Here is a 14,027-nt window from a genome sequence, read left to right as displayed (position 1 = left end):
CTTTTAAAAAATGTGACCTGTTTATTGTAACTGAGAAGCATTCATAACAGTGCAAACAATTCTTTGGTAGATTTATTTAGTACAATAAAAATAACTAAGACTTCACTTTTGGTAGGAGTTTTTTTTTATAAAAAAAGTAAATAAATATGAAACAATTGCAACTGAAGAAATACTGAGAAAAATGATCATTCGGCCATTGGCCACTGTCTTAAAATGTTACATAGGCTTTAATCAGCAGAAAATGTAAAAAGAAAAAGAAAAACATATTCATTTGTACAATGCTTGATTTAAAAAAAAAAAAATATTAGAATGAGACCTATTTCCTAATCCAGTTTACCACCAGAGGTTTAGTGGTAATAAATGCTGGAATCTGTATAATTTTACATACTAATTTGGCAAATACTGATTATATATCTGCTTTATTTAACAAGGGAAAACAGAGGTATATTTGGTTAATGAATACATGGAAAATACTAAAGTGGCCAACACTACAATTGTATACAGAAGTAGGACCCATTGAATTTAATGGGGCTTACTCTCAGGTATGTGGTTATAGCATTACAACCTAAAATACCTGAGCAGGTTTTTCCCCTCCCCTCTTTTAAAACAATACAGAATTGAAAATTAAGGGTGATTGGTAACATTAAAAAACTTCCTCTAGCCACCAATATGCTTGTTATCGTTCTAGCCCTTGTTTCGAAATCTGTCCAAGTTTGTAAGAATTTTAGATAGCAGCTTGGAAAGCACAGCTGGGATCTAGATTTTCAACAAAACAAAATATTTTCGTGCACTGAAAGACCTTAAGAATTAAACTCCAAATTTAAATATAACACATAAAAATAGGTATTTTGCTGTAATGGCACAAAGCCAAATATTTGTGTATGAAATTGCCTCACAGTACAAACCTGTGCATGTTTACTCAGAAGTAAGTCCCGCTGTGTTTCATGGAGTCTTCATAGACTGCAATCCAATCCAATCCCCATTAGTTAGCGATTTAAGATAGAGTGCAGGGCTCTGTCTACTTATGTTGTGTGTATGTCCATTTGTAGCAGAGGTTGGTATGCTGCCAATAAGTCCTGAAACAGGGAATTTCAAAGCAAGGTGCCAGAAACTTCGAATCTTTGGGATCCAAAGCCCGCAGAACCCTCAGCAGCCTAATTTTAAGCTCCTCAGCTATTCCAGCCTTGGCAGTGGAACAGCAAAAAAATGTAAAAAACAAACAAACCCAACCCCATCTTCAGCTTTCCATCCTGGCTGGTAGGGCTTTGGCTCTCAGGCTCCTATTATCCCTGGTCTGGTTAGGATTGCTCTGTAAGTGTGTTTAGGATTGCAATCATGATGTTGTATGCACTCCATTTTGCTTAACACCACCATACAGAGACACAGTTGCTGTCTCCATCAAATAGGTTTCTTGGCTAATTTGGCAATGCACAATATGATAGATAGCAAATGATTTATGCGAGGGAGCTGATGTACCAAAATATTATTAGACTGGCTTTATTTAATGCACTTCTGTGTTATCAAACAAAATTATTAAGCAAGTTGAAAAGGTTCTTGTATTTGCCCCTCCCCTCTTTTTCGATATGGCATTGCTTTTTAAAGTCCCTGATCCTTAAATCCTAATGATTTAACTTAGCAATCAGTGATTTAGCATTGGTTAGAAAAGAGAGTGAGTGTGTCAGGACTTGAAGAACACTGCTATATTCCAGGGAATTAAGACTTGTTTTCTGGAAAAGCACCATTTAAGAAACCAAACATGTCTGTCAAATGAGGTATGAGAGTTTTCCTTCACTGTATGTAATAATACATGTTGGTTATAAAGAGGCAAAGTTGAAAATACAAAGGTAAACAATGGCAAGTTAATATAGACGTACATTCAACAGTGCTTTTTTTTTTACCTCTTAACTGGGCACACAGATTCACAAAAAAGTAATCATTAACATGATTTTGACACAAGGACTATGGGGGCGGGGCACTATGCATTATGGAAAAAAAACCTTAAATGAAACCATATTTTTAAAATAAAGTATGTAAAGGAACAGCTAATCTCTATTTGGTAGGCCTTCTGTCAGATCACGCCATGGTACAGATCTACAGGAGCAAGTTTTTTAGAACAATTCAGTAGGTAGGTGTCATTTAGTGCCCTTCACTAATCTGTGCTTCACTATAATTTCTCCACCCCCTTAGTTTAAATGGGCCTGCCCTTTTCTATCTGCACACCTTTGTTTTTACTTTCACATTCCATGACAATACCATGGAATACTATACTAGAAGATAGAAGAGGATGTGTACACTGTACCCTTGAGAAATAAGATGCTGGGGAACGAAACACTTTTTAACAACCACATAAGGCAGCAGAAATAGGACTAATGAAGCTTTCACAATCCTTGTACCTTGATTCCAAGATAATCCAAATTCACTGACAGGCAGCTATTAGTGGGGAAAGGAGTCTCTCTGGGAAGACATGTGGCAGCTTCAGGCACAATGCAGAACCTAAATCGAGAGTGAATCTGACATAGGTCTGATTCTTGGGGGTGGGGGGAGGGGATGCCCATTCAGCTATGCTTTTTAAGAGCAAAATGACTCCAAAATTAGAGGGCATCATATTAAAAACAAAAGGTTGCAGCATGGAGGGCTTCTGTTCACTGTTCCCAGTCAGTTAGACATGCCCCCCCATGTCTCCCATTTTATTTCCTCTTGCACATGATTTTTCTACCACTGCAACAGGAATTTAGTATTCTATGGCAAGTCAGGATGCACAGACCCCATTGGGAAGTCTTTGCCTCACATCCCAATTTCAGGGATTTCCCCTTAATATTAGTATACGTCTCCAAACCTTGGGAATCCTCCAAGCCAGCTAAAATCCCCCCCCCTCTCTCTCTTATATGTGTGTAGTGCCATTTTCACAATATAAGCTACAACATTTGCATCATAGCATCACAAATAGAGGGAATTATATCTGCTATGGTCCTTGCATCCATTCAAGCAGCAGCAGGGGATATATGAAGTATTCCAGGGGAAAGCAATCTTGAACAGGTGGAAATGCTACCACTGAGTAACTACAGAGAATCTCTATATGCAGGGTTTGTTTGTTTTTCAGCTGGAACTCAAGTTCCAGCACCTCTCAGGTGGGTGCCATTGGCATTTTAAGAGAACGAGGGAGGCGTTCATGCTGAGTTCATGCCGGCACCTCTTTTTCTAGAAAAAATATCCCAGGCATTAAATGTTCCAGATGGGACGATGGTACTTTTGGAAATCTGAGTTCTAGAATGTATTTCCCCACCCCTAGAAATTAAGCTCTGACAAGAGGTTTGCTATTACTGTACTGCTTCAGTGTCCTATGGTTTGCAGTGCTGGAGGGGTAGGGCATTTTATCCCATTTATTACATCAGATAAGCAGTAGGAACCCTCTATGGTCCAATCCAAACAATGTTTTCTCAAGGGCAAACACTGCAAATGAGGCCAGAAGTGTCCAGAAAAGTCAGGTAAGTCCTATCTCAGGTTTAGCTCAATGTGCAGTAGTCAGAGCAGCCTCTTTTTTTGTTATTGCTGTTGTATTGCAGCAGTGCCTTTTCTTTCACGAGTACACAGACTTTTGAATTACATTACACAGTGCAAGGCTGAACACATATTTTATGCCTATGATTTCTAATCATCTCCTAGGTATTGAACAGAGAAATAAAGAAGGGCAACTGTGGACAGTGGATCGGACAGAATATTAATACTGCAAAGAGATGCGGGAGAAAACCACAGCAAAATTTGTGTTCTCCACCCTCATCCTCCTTTAGAATTGGCACTGCCACAGAATACTGAGTAAATACTGAGTGAATGCTGTAAAGACATGATGTGAGTAGCTAAATAAGTAGACTATGGGTCTCAGAAAGACAAACTAGCTCCATCAAAGTATTTGACAGAAGGCAAGCTAGACTATCAACACTGGGCCGCACAGTATTTTAAAAACAAAAGCTGTGGCCCTCTTCGTCCTAATAAATGGCTCCTGACTTCCTTTGGCCAGTGTATGGAGAAATAAAAGCCAGCCTAATAAGACTCAAAACTACTTGGCAAAGGAGTCTTTAAAAAGTAGCACCAAGTTTTCAGTTTGTTGAACCTGAGAAGATTGTCCTGTCCTGTGTATTCCCTTTCAAGACTTTTACACGGTGGTTTTTCAGTGGGCAAGCATGTAAAATAATACATTTCCTTACATTGTTACACCATCATTTGAATGCTGTCCTGCAAACGTCCTGTTGTGGTTTTATGCCTAATGTTACCTGTATTTTGCCATCAGCATATCCATATGACTTGTATTGTGACCATTGCAAAGCAGGCTTAGAGCTTATTTTCCTTGCTAACAGTTTGTTTTAAGCAGACAGGACAGCAAACTCCTTTAAGCTTCACAGGTGTTGCACAATCGTTCGGTGGACACGATTCCACGTAACAGGTTATCTGGCCAACCTGTGTTAGGAAAATTATAGCAACAGCTCAGCACACATCCTAATAAAGTGTTCAATAGCCAGTGACATTATTCAGCAAATATCCCCCCACAACTGGCATTATGCCATGAGCTACTAAGATCACTCATTTAATCAGTTTTCTACCACAGAACCCACATTTAATCTAATGGTTATTAATGTCAGCCGTGTTTAAAGTTATTGTCCCTAACTCACACTTCAATGTATGAGACTCTCTACAGTCCAATGGACATACGAGATAATAGCTAGCTTATCCTGAAAAATCTTCAAGAGTTTGAATTGTATAATCTGAGTTAAATTGGAAGAAATTTCAGGAATCTTCTTCTGCACTGTTTATTCAGTAATCTGCATTACCAGATTTCACTAGTTTGGGGAAGGGGTAGGAAACAGGACCCCTCTAGCCAGGCCCTACCCACCCTCCAGACCACACTAGCAAATTTCAACCATGCCTTTGGTTTCAGTATGCAGATGACACCCAGCTCTACCTCTCCTTTAAATCAGAACCAGTGAAGGCGGTGAAGGTCCTGTGTGAGTGCCTGGAGGCGGTTGGAGGTTGGATGGCGGCTAACAGATTGAGGTTGAATCCTGACAAGACAGAAGTACTGTTTTTGGGGGACAGGAGGCGGGCAGGTGTGGAGGATTCCCTGGTCCTGAATGGGGTAACTGTGCCCCTGAAGGACCAGGTGCGCAGCCTGGGAGTCATTTTGGACTCACAGCTGTCCATGGAGGCGCAGGTTAACTCTGTGTCCAGGGCAGCTGTCTACCAGCTCCACCTGGTACGCAGGCTAAGACCCTACCTTCCCGCGGACTGTCTCGCCAGAGTGGTGCATGCTCTGGTTATCTCACGCTTGGACTACTGCAACGCGCTCTACGTGGGGCTACCTTTGAAGGTGACCCAGAAACTGCAATTAATCCAGAATGCGGCAGCTAGACTGGTGACTGGGAGTGGCCGCCGGGACCACATAACACCGGTTCTGAGAGATCTGCACTGGCTCCCAGTACGTTTCCGAGCACGATTCAAAGTGTTGGTGCTGACCTTTAAAGCCCTAAACGGCCTCGGTCCTGTATACCTGAAGGAGCATCTCCACCCCCATCGTTCAGCCCGGACACTGAGATCCAGCGCCGAGGGCCTTCTGGCGGTTCCCTCATTGCGAGAAGTGAGGCTACAGGGAACCAGGCAGAGGGCCTTCTCGGTAGTGGCGCCCGACCTGTGGAACGCCCTCCCATCAGATGTCAAAGAGATAAAGAATTACCTGACATTCAGAAGACATCTTAAGGCAGCCCTGTTCAGGGAAGTTTTTAATATGTAATGCTGTATTGTTTTTAACACTGATTGGGAGCCGCCCAGAGTGGCTGGGGAAACTCAGCCAGATGGGCGGGGTATAAATAATAAATTATTATTATTATTATTATTATTATTTCTGAAACATTAGCAGGCATTGCTCAAAACATTTTACAGCTGTAAGAACTAAGGGCTGGCTCTTCAAAATAAAATAAAATAAAGCTGGGATTCTTAGGAAGCCAATTGCTGTGCCCATTTCCATACTGTTCTGGCAGTAGCTCCTTTGGTGAGAAGACAAGCCAGTAGACTGACTGAACAGAAGCTTGTCTTGCTGGCAGTGAAAACTGTTGAGGCCAAAACAGCAATCAAAGTTCCAGCTGTATTCATTATTCTCACTTCTTCAGTTTGCAAGTGCAAAAACTGCAATGGCAATTACCTTTATTTACAATTGAGAACACTGCAAAATCAGTATGATGTTGGAACCCTATTCATGCTTACTTGGGAATACGCCCCACTGAACACAATGAGCCATGTCTAGGTAAGCGTGGAGACGCCATATTAAAACCATGAAAATGAATATTCTGATTACTCACTTTGCATTCGCACGTGGTGCACGGGTCTTTTTTCCAGGTTTCGTTACTGGAATAAGAGTTACCCTTTTCGTCAGTGCATTCAGATCTACTGAGCCGTGATTCAAGTTTCTTTATCTGAAGAAAGGCAGGAAATCCTTGTTTAGCTATCTGTATACTAAAAGCATTCTCATTACCTTTCGTATGCAAGCCAGTAAAACCACAGAAACACAGCCTTCTCTTAAGTACTCAAATTGTATCTAGTTTGTTTTACTGAGAGATGCAGTCCAATAGGGTTCCTGGCTGGTTGTGGAGGCTGAAGGGTGCATTTAATGTCACATTTCATTTGACTGTCAAAAAGCTCTGCTACTGGAGGGAATGGGGTCAAGCAGAAGTTATAGTCTGGTAGTTTCCAAAGTAGGTATTTCTGGTCTGTGACCGTAATAAATCAATTCATTCATTCAAAGTGGGTGGTACTGCCCCCTGGAGGGCAGTGGGATTACCTAAGAGGGGGCGCTCTAAGAGGCAAGGGGGCAGTAAGAGGTATAAATGACTATGATACTTTGAAAACCTGGTATTACTAGATCAAGTTCATCAATTTTGTTGAATTTTTTGAACTATATTGGATTTTGGATAAATGTGCAATTAATTGCTACTGTTTTGAATTTTGCTGTGTTATCATATGCAAAAGAGCATTCTGAACAATGCTTTTTATAGGGTAGGGGGCACTGGGGGATGAGGTTATGGAACCAAGCAGGTGATGGCCTGAGGTTTGGGAACCACTGTTCTAGGCCCAAGATTTGCTGCTTGTTGATGGCATGTATTCACACATGAAAGGGCATATGTGTGTAATTGAGGATGTCCTACTCACTTCAAGAGATGGAAGCCAAGAGATGGATTTGAGATGTCCAGTGTTGAGCACAATGAAGTTACAGATTTATTGTATGTATATCCAGCCTTCATTTTGAGGAGCTCAAAGCAACATTCATAGTTCTCCGCCACCCTCACAATAGCCCTGGGGGAATCCTCCTCCCCCCCCCTCTCTCTCTCTCTGCACTTCCCTGTATCTCAACTACAAGTGCTAGTCTTAATGCACAAGTGTTCCTTCTCTCTCACTCACTCACTCACACACACACACACGCACACACACACACCTCTGGATCTTAAAAATGCTTCCACTGCCACAAGGATTCCTTCAATGAGTGGAAGGGCCTTTAATTCAGTGGGGGGAAACTGTTCTTTTACCAATTCCTTTCACCACTCTCGTGCCACCTTCTATGCCATCCTAGAGGGTCAACCAGATCTCCAGTGAATTGTTTTTCCTGTGTGCAACTCTCAACCCATTCTGCAGTGGGTGCCGACAGCATATTTTCAACCCATTACATGCATTCTTTCATACAATGAGCAGGGAGCTTAAGACAGTGACTCTCCACCCACTTATCTGGGTGTAAGCCCCCTTGGACTCATGAGACTTACTTCTGATCAGACATGTATGGGATTATACTGCTGAAACACTTTCTGTGCCACACAGTCTAATATTATCTGAAGAACCTTTTTTATGTTCACCTGTTTTCTGAGGTCCGTGATAGTTTTTTGCATGTCACCAACAAATTCTTTGAAGTCATTCATGACGGGTGCTTTCTTGCGCTCATCAAAGGATGAGATGGTGAGGTTAGAAAATTTATTCTCCCTTGCAGAACTGCAATGACAAAAAGTTAACCAGTATATTAAGCAGGAGGGGCAACCCATTTCTTTTTTGATACGTAGACGTTTCTATAAAGAAGGTTAGTTTACTAGTATGCTTATGCTGTACAAATTAGGCTTAGGTGTTTCAATCCCTTGCAGACACACAATGGAGGATCTAGCAATGGCAGAAAAGAATTAGGAACTTTCCACAACGGTTATGATTTGCAATGGTGACCCTTTGGTGCTGAATTAGATGCAGAGTTGATATAGTCATTAAAAGTTCTTAGACTCCACATAGTGAAGACCAGATGGCAACTGCTTTCTCCTCAAGATGTTTTTGAAATAGGTGTTGCTGCTGTAACAGAATTCTTTCACGATGTGAAACTTGGCATAAACTTTACCGCATGCAGAAAAAAAAAAGAATATGCTGATTGGCAGGTGTTCCCTTTATTGAGCTTTACATTCTGCAGACTTACCGGTAAAATAAATGCCAGTAATACATTCCAAAAAAATCAGAAGGCTAGCAGTCTAATAAAGTGCTTTAATCCTCTCCCCTCCCCATGTTACTTGAGATAAGGATGAGAAAGCCAGCCAAGATCAGGAAAGAGAATGCAGATTTAAAAGTCTACAGCAATAAGTGAACACATGCATTATTATTCTCCAGTGTATAAAATGTGACCTATGTAGCAGAATTACTATTTCCTCTTCCAACAGAATCTCAGTTTTGCTTACAAAGAAAACTTAAGCAACACTTAATGAAAGAAGGAGATTGGCGCTGAAGGAAAAAACAGCACAGTGTAGGATTCAGTCCTAACATCCCCATTGTACTTGAATGCTAAAAACTGACCCCTTTGTATTGCAGGAGGGTTGGAGAAGAAGAGCATAGGCTTGAAACAATCTGAAAAGGTTGACCAAAGCAACATCGTTTCAGCCATTACTCACTAAGTTTTTACACTTCACCATGGAAAGATGTTACATCATTAAGGTGTAGAATGACCCTGTTATTCTTTAGAAGATATATGGATATTTAATTTTATATTAAATATCCATATATTTGAAAAGAATATATATTTAAAATAATGCTCCAACTACCGCACAATTGCACTCATTTCACATGCTAGCAAGGTTATGCTTAAAATTCTACAAGGAAGGCTCAAGCAGTATATGGACCGAAAACTCCCAGAAGTGCAAGCTGGATTTAGAAGAGGCAGAGGAACCAGAGACCAAATTGCAAACATGCGCTGGATTATGGAGAAAGCTAGAGAGTTCCAGAAAGACATCTACTTTTGCTTCATTGACTATGCAAAAGCCTTTGACTGTGTCAACCACAGCAAACTATGGCAAGTTCTTAAAGAAATGGGAGTGCCTGATCACCTCATCTGTCTGCTGAGAAATCTCTATGTGGGACAAGAAGCTACAGTTAGAACCGGATATGGAACAACTGATTGCTTCAAAATTGGGAAAGGAGTACGGCAAGGCTGTATATTGTCTCCCTGCTTATTTAACTTATATGTAGAATTCATCATGCGAAAGGCTGGGCTGGATGAATTCCAAGCCGGAATTAAGATTGCCGGAAGAAATATCAACAACCTCAGATATGCAGATGACACAACCTTGATGGCAGAAAGTGGGGAGGAATTAAAGAACCTTTTAATGAGGGTGAAAGAGGAGAGCGCAAAATATGGTCTGAAGCTCAACATCAAAAAAACGAAGATCGTGGCCACTGGTCCCATCACCTCCTGGCAAATAGAAGGGGAGGAAATGGAGGCAGTGAGAGATGTTACTTTCTTGGGCTCCATGATCACTGCAGATGATCGATGCTTTTCAAAAATCGATGCTTTTGAATTATGGTGCTGGAGGAGACTCTTGAGAGTCCCATGGACTGCAAGAAGATCAAACACATCCATTTATAAGGATATTAGCCCTGAGTGCTCATTGGAAGGACCGATCCTGAAGCTGAGGCTCCAATACTTTGGCTACCTCATGAGAAGAGAAGACTCCCTGGAAAAGACCCCGATGTTGGGAAAGATGGAGGGCACAAGGAGAAGGGGACGACAGAGGACGAGATGGTTGGACAATGTTCTCGAAGCTACAAACATGAGTCTGACCAAACTGCGGGAGACAGTGGAAGACCGAAGTGCCTGGCGTGCTCTGGTCCATGGGGTCACGAAGAGTCGGACACGACTAAACGGCTAAACAAACAAAAATTTTATATTCCCAGTCACAGAATAGTGTATCCTGGAAACAGCAGAGCAGGAATTTCTACTCAGCAGATGCATACTGCTTCTAAAGGTAATAATAAATACAACGAAGAACTTGACCTCTTTCCATCTCTTTGCAGCTGATGGAAGTATATAAAACGGTAGCATTTAAAAGGCAAAAAACAGGTTTGTTGGGTTTTTTTGGTCTTCCCTGCTTTTTTAAATAAAATTTTCAGTTATTTAATAGTATTAATAGTATTTTTATTATATGTTAAGAAGTGCATCATATTAATTTTAACCCTTGTTTATTGTTGTTTCATAGTGCTGAAACATGCACAGTCCCCCCCCCCCCCATTTTTATTACCTTTGCATGTTTTTAAATGCCTCTCACTAGAAATAAGCATATGTTAAAAGACTGACTCGTAAACAAATGGAAGATTAAAGACTTGGTGATTGTCTTAGATCAGGATTTTTAAACGATAAAATATGAAACTTTAACAAACATTCATACTGGCTAATTTCCAAGTATGGTATCCCATTACAGGTTTTGCAAGCTACAGACTATTTTACAAATCTGAGACCGTTACAGTGTGTACTACACACATTTTTAAGCATCTCTCCCACCTACCAAAATGACAAGAACCATACACTTCAACTTCCTAAGATATTTACATCATGCTCACATCCTCCTGCTCAGAGAAAAAAACCAGGAGGAGAGAAGGAAAAGCCAAAATGTAATTTAGGTGTATTGTTGATGCAACTCATAAATTACTTTGCCTATGCACTGAAGGCATGGCGTCATAGTCCTAGGAAGGCCCATCTATCATCCTAGGTGGAAAAAGTACACTTGGATTAGCAAAGCTGTTCAGGATTTTTATGATTAAAAGCCCTGTACATTAGTAGGACATAAAAGATTCTTAAAAAATAAATGTTATTTGCTTTAGAACTGGAATTGTATTAATTAAAGAATCCAATAATCCTGTTCCTAACATGATATTCTGACATGTTTGTTGCTCCCCATTACCAAGGCTTCCCCATATATCTCCCTCGTAAGATGCTATGGCTAACTAGAGCCAAGTGTCATCGGCATACTGACGACACCTCGCTCCAAAACGCCTAATGACCACTCCTAATGGCTTCTTGTAGATATTAAACAGCACTGGAGATAACACACCTTTGTTGTATGATTCACAATCCACTTGGTCTTATCAAAATGATTTTGAATAGTAGTCTGGCACTCAGTGCATGAATCTCTGGAAGGATAGCAACCCATAAAAAATACAACAGCGCAAAAAATGACCGCATTTTGGATCACACAAGGTAGCCAACCTTGCAATCTGAATAACCATGTATTTGCCCCGAATTATTTTTCCTATGTAAGATAAAACAAGTCTGGGATTCTGAATGATTGCTTGTGATGCATTTGCCAAGAAAGAGTTCTTTCTAAAGCTATTTAATTATGAAGCACTTGAAATAAAAGGAATGCAATTTTTGGAAACGAGTAAGACATACGACCTCCTAGCTGATAAGATACGGCCACATTCCTAAAATTCATGTGCTGAAGGACAAAAGTAAATAAAGACTTGCAGCAGAATGTTTGGGAGGTGTCCAAAGACTTCTGTGCCTCAGTAATAACATGCATGTTTACATATTGTCATTTTAAAAAATAAATGAATAAATAAATAAATAAAACCTTTACCTTGTTTTTGACATTTTCATGTGCTTTGATGGCTTGTCTTCACGGAAACTGAAATCAAGGGAACGTCTTCCTCGAAAGTGGTAAGAGAATGCATTGAATTGTCCTCTAGTTCTACAGTCTGAAATTGAACAGAATGTTATGGGGTTTATGAACAAGTTTTCGGATTTTAAAGACATGTGAGTTAAACCACAGAGCCTAGGACTTGCCTATCAGAAGGTTGGCGGTTCGAATCCCCACGACCCGGGGTGAGCTCCTGTTGCTCAGTCCCTGCTCCTGCCAACCTAGCAGTTCGAAAGCACGTCAAAGTGCAAGTAGATAAATAGGGAAGGTAAACGGCATTTCCGTGTGTTGCTCTGGTTCGCCAGAAGCGGCTTAGTCATGCTGGCCACATGACCCGGAACCTGTACGCTAGCTCCCTTGGCCAATAAAGCGAGATGAGCGCCACAACCCCCGAGTCGGCCACGACTGGACCTAATGGTCAGGGGTCCCTTTATCTATTGTGCCCAGTAAACTGTAATTGGCTTTTTAATTTTCTGGCTTGGAAAACTGTATGGAAAAGCTCAAAATAACCTCTTCCCTAAAATCTTTTAGTGAAATATCAAGTACCTCTCTGAGAGACATACAGAGAGAGAGAGAAACTTCACTTACAGTGAAATTAAACATCTACAGGAAGTTTGATTATACATTGGAGGCCGAGGTAGGCAGCTGCTGTATACTTTACCCCTTAAGAGATGGGAAGACAGGGGTGGTGAATAGTATGGGAACTCACACTAGGGTTGTGGAAAGCTTTCCTACAGTAGATTTGCTGGCTGAGAGTGGAAGAGAATGTTAGTGATGTGCTATTTACTGCTGAGAGAGGAGGTTTGTTCATCAAAGTTCTCTGCCTGAAAGATTTGAACAGATTCCTTTTTCAGGGGGCATCACTATGCAGATCTGTGGTTTGAGAGGGTTGGCTTATGTTGATGCTTTAAGATGTGCGTTTCAGGAAAGCTCAAAAGGGCAAGAAAGCTGTCAAGGGTATTGGAAGAAAAGGAAGATGAAATATTAATCACTTTTGAGAGAGACACACATGGAGAGAAACAACTTTGCTTACCAGAATAAAACAGTAATTCTGTGGCGGCAATGGTTTGTCAAACAAGTATCTGGGTTTTGTTATTATGCAGAGGAAGAGCCACTTTGTTTTTCTTTTTATTACACTGCTTTACTACTTGCTAAACGTTCCAGAAAGAGATACATTTCAGTAACAAATATAATTTAAAATCTATTCTGGAAAAGTATTTAGGAGCAAGGAAAACAGGAAGGATAATGAAAACAGATACATTCTATTATGTAGTGTTGCAATAATAAAAGGCTCAATAAAAAGGCCAGCTTTTTATAGTATACACCTTGGCCAAACTGTCAAATTTTGATTGTCAAGTGCTTGTTTGCAGAATAGGAGCAATGTTTCTCATTTCAATATATACAGGAACAAAATGTCTGTAAGTGTAATAGCCTCTTCTTGCTTTGTCTCAAAATAGTGAAAACTTCCATTAGCTGCTGAGGAAGAAAGGGGTGCAATGGGAACAAATTTGGAATTGGGAGAGCCTGAAATATAAATACCCATGGTTTGAAGATCCTCACTCCCTTTAGAGTCGGGCCTAGGCCCCTCCAAATTCAGCTGCAGCTCAAAGTGGGCCTCTGCTAGTGTGTCCCCCTTGCCAGTTCTTCCTACTTCTTCCTAAACCAACAAAAACTGTAATCTTTGGGAGAGGGGTAACCACCTGTGTTATGTACTGAAGTTCTCACCCTGGGCCAGCAGGGGGATACTGTAGATAGTTATGCAAATAAGGGATTGGAAGTGACGTTCAGTGATTGGATAGTTTTAGAAAGTTGTTACAATGATGTGTACTGGAGCTCTATATAAGCAGGCTGACTGAACCCTTCAGCTCAGTTCTGTTCTGGCCTCTGAAGAAACAAGAGCTGTTTGAAGAATCACTGTGTCGTCTGATATGTTCACCCACAACTTAACAACCTGTGGTGAAGGTTCATTAGAGATAATGTAGGCACTGGTGACCTCTTCTTGATGGAAAATGGAGGTCCTGATCATGTTGAGGACTGTTATTCCATTGGGGCTCATGGGAT

The 14,027-nt window shown here is 40.8% G+C and overlaps 1 protein-coding gene and 1 long non-coding RNA gene across 3 annotated transcripts in view; one reads left to right on the top strand and one right to left on the bottom strand.

Annotated features, from left to right (window-relative positions):
* The window catches only part of LOC307212727, a 48,634-nt gene that overhangs the window by 25,232 nt on the left and 9,375 nt on the right, over positions 1–14,027 (top strand). The window contains exon 2 of the long non-coding RNA XR_013837148.1: positions 8,869–9,191. This is a non-coding gene — a long non-coding RNA (uncharacterized lncRNA). The remainder of the gene's footprint in view (positions 1–8,868; positions 9,192–14,027) is intronic.
* PXDN (peroxidasin) overlaps positions 295–14,027 on the bottom strand; it is a 79,756-nt gene continuing 66,023 nt past the window's right edge. For both annotated transcript variants that reach the window (XM_079969636.1, XM_079969637.1), the window contains 4 exons: positions 11,907–12,024; positions 7,887–8,019; positions 6,345–6,458; positions 295–4,452 (listed from right to left, as the gene is read on the bottom strand). In XM_079969636.1, the coding sequence (XP_079825762.1) occupies positions 4,327–4,452; positions 6,345–6,458; positions 7,887–8,019; positions 11,907–12,024 (491 nt within the window). In that variant the 3' untranslated portion in view covers positions 295–4,326. The remainder of the gene's footprint in view (positions 4,453–6,344; positions 6,459–7,886; positions 8,020–11,906; positions 12,025–14,027) is intronic.

Source organism: Podarcis cretensis (assembly GCF_951804945.1).
Source record: "Podarcis cretensis genome assembly, chromosome: 3".
In the NCBI taxonomy this organism is placed as follows: domain Eukaryota; kingdom Metazoa; phylum Chordata; class Lepidosauria; order Squamata; family Lacertidae; genus Podarcis; species Podarcis cretensis.
This window is presented reverse-complemented; position numbering and strand designations above follow the sequence as displayed.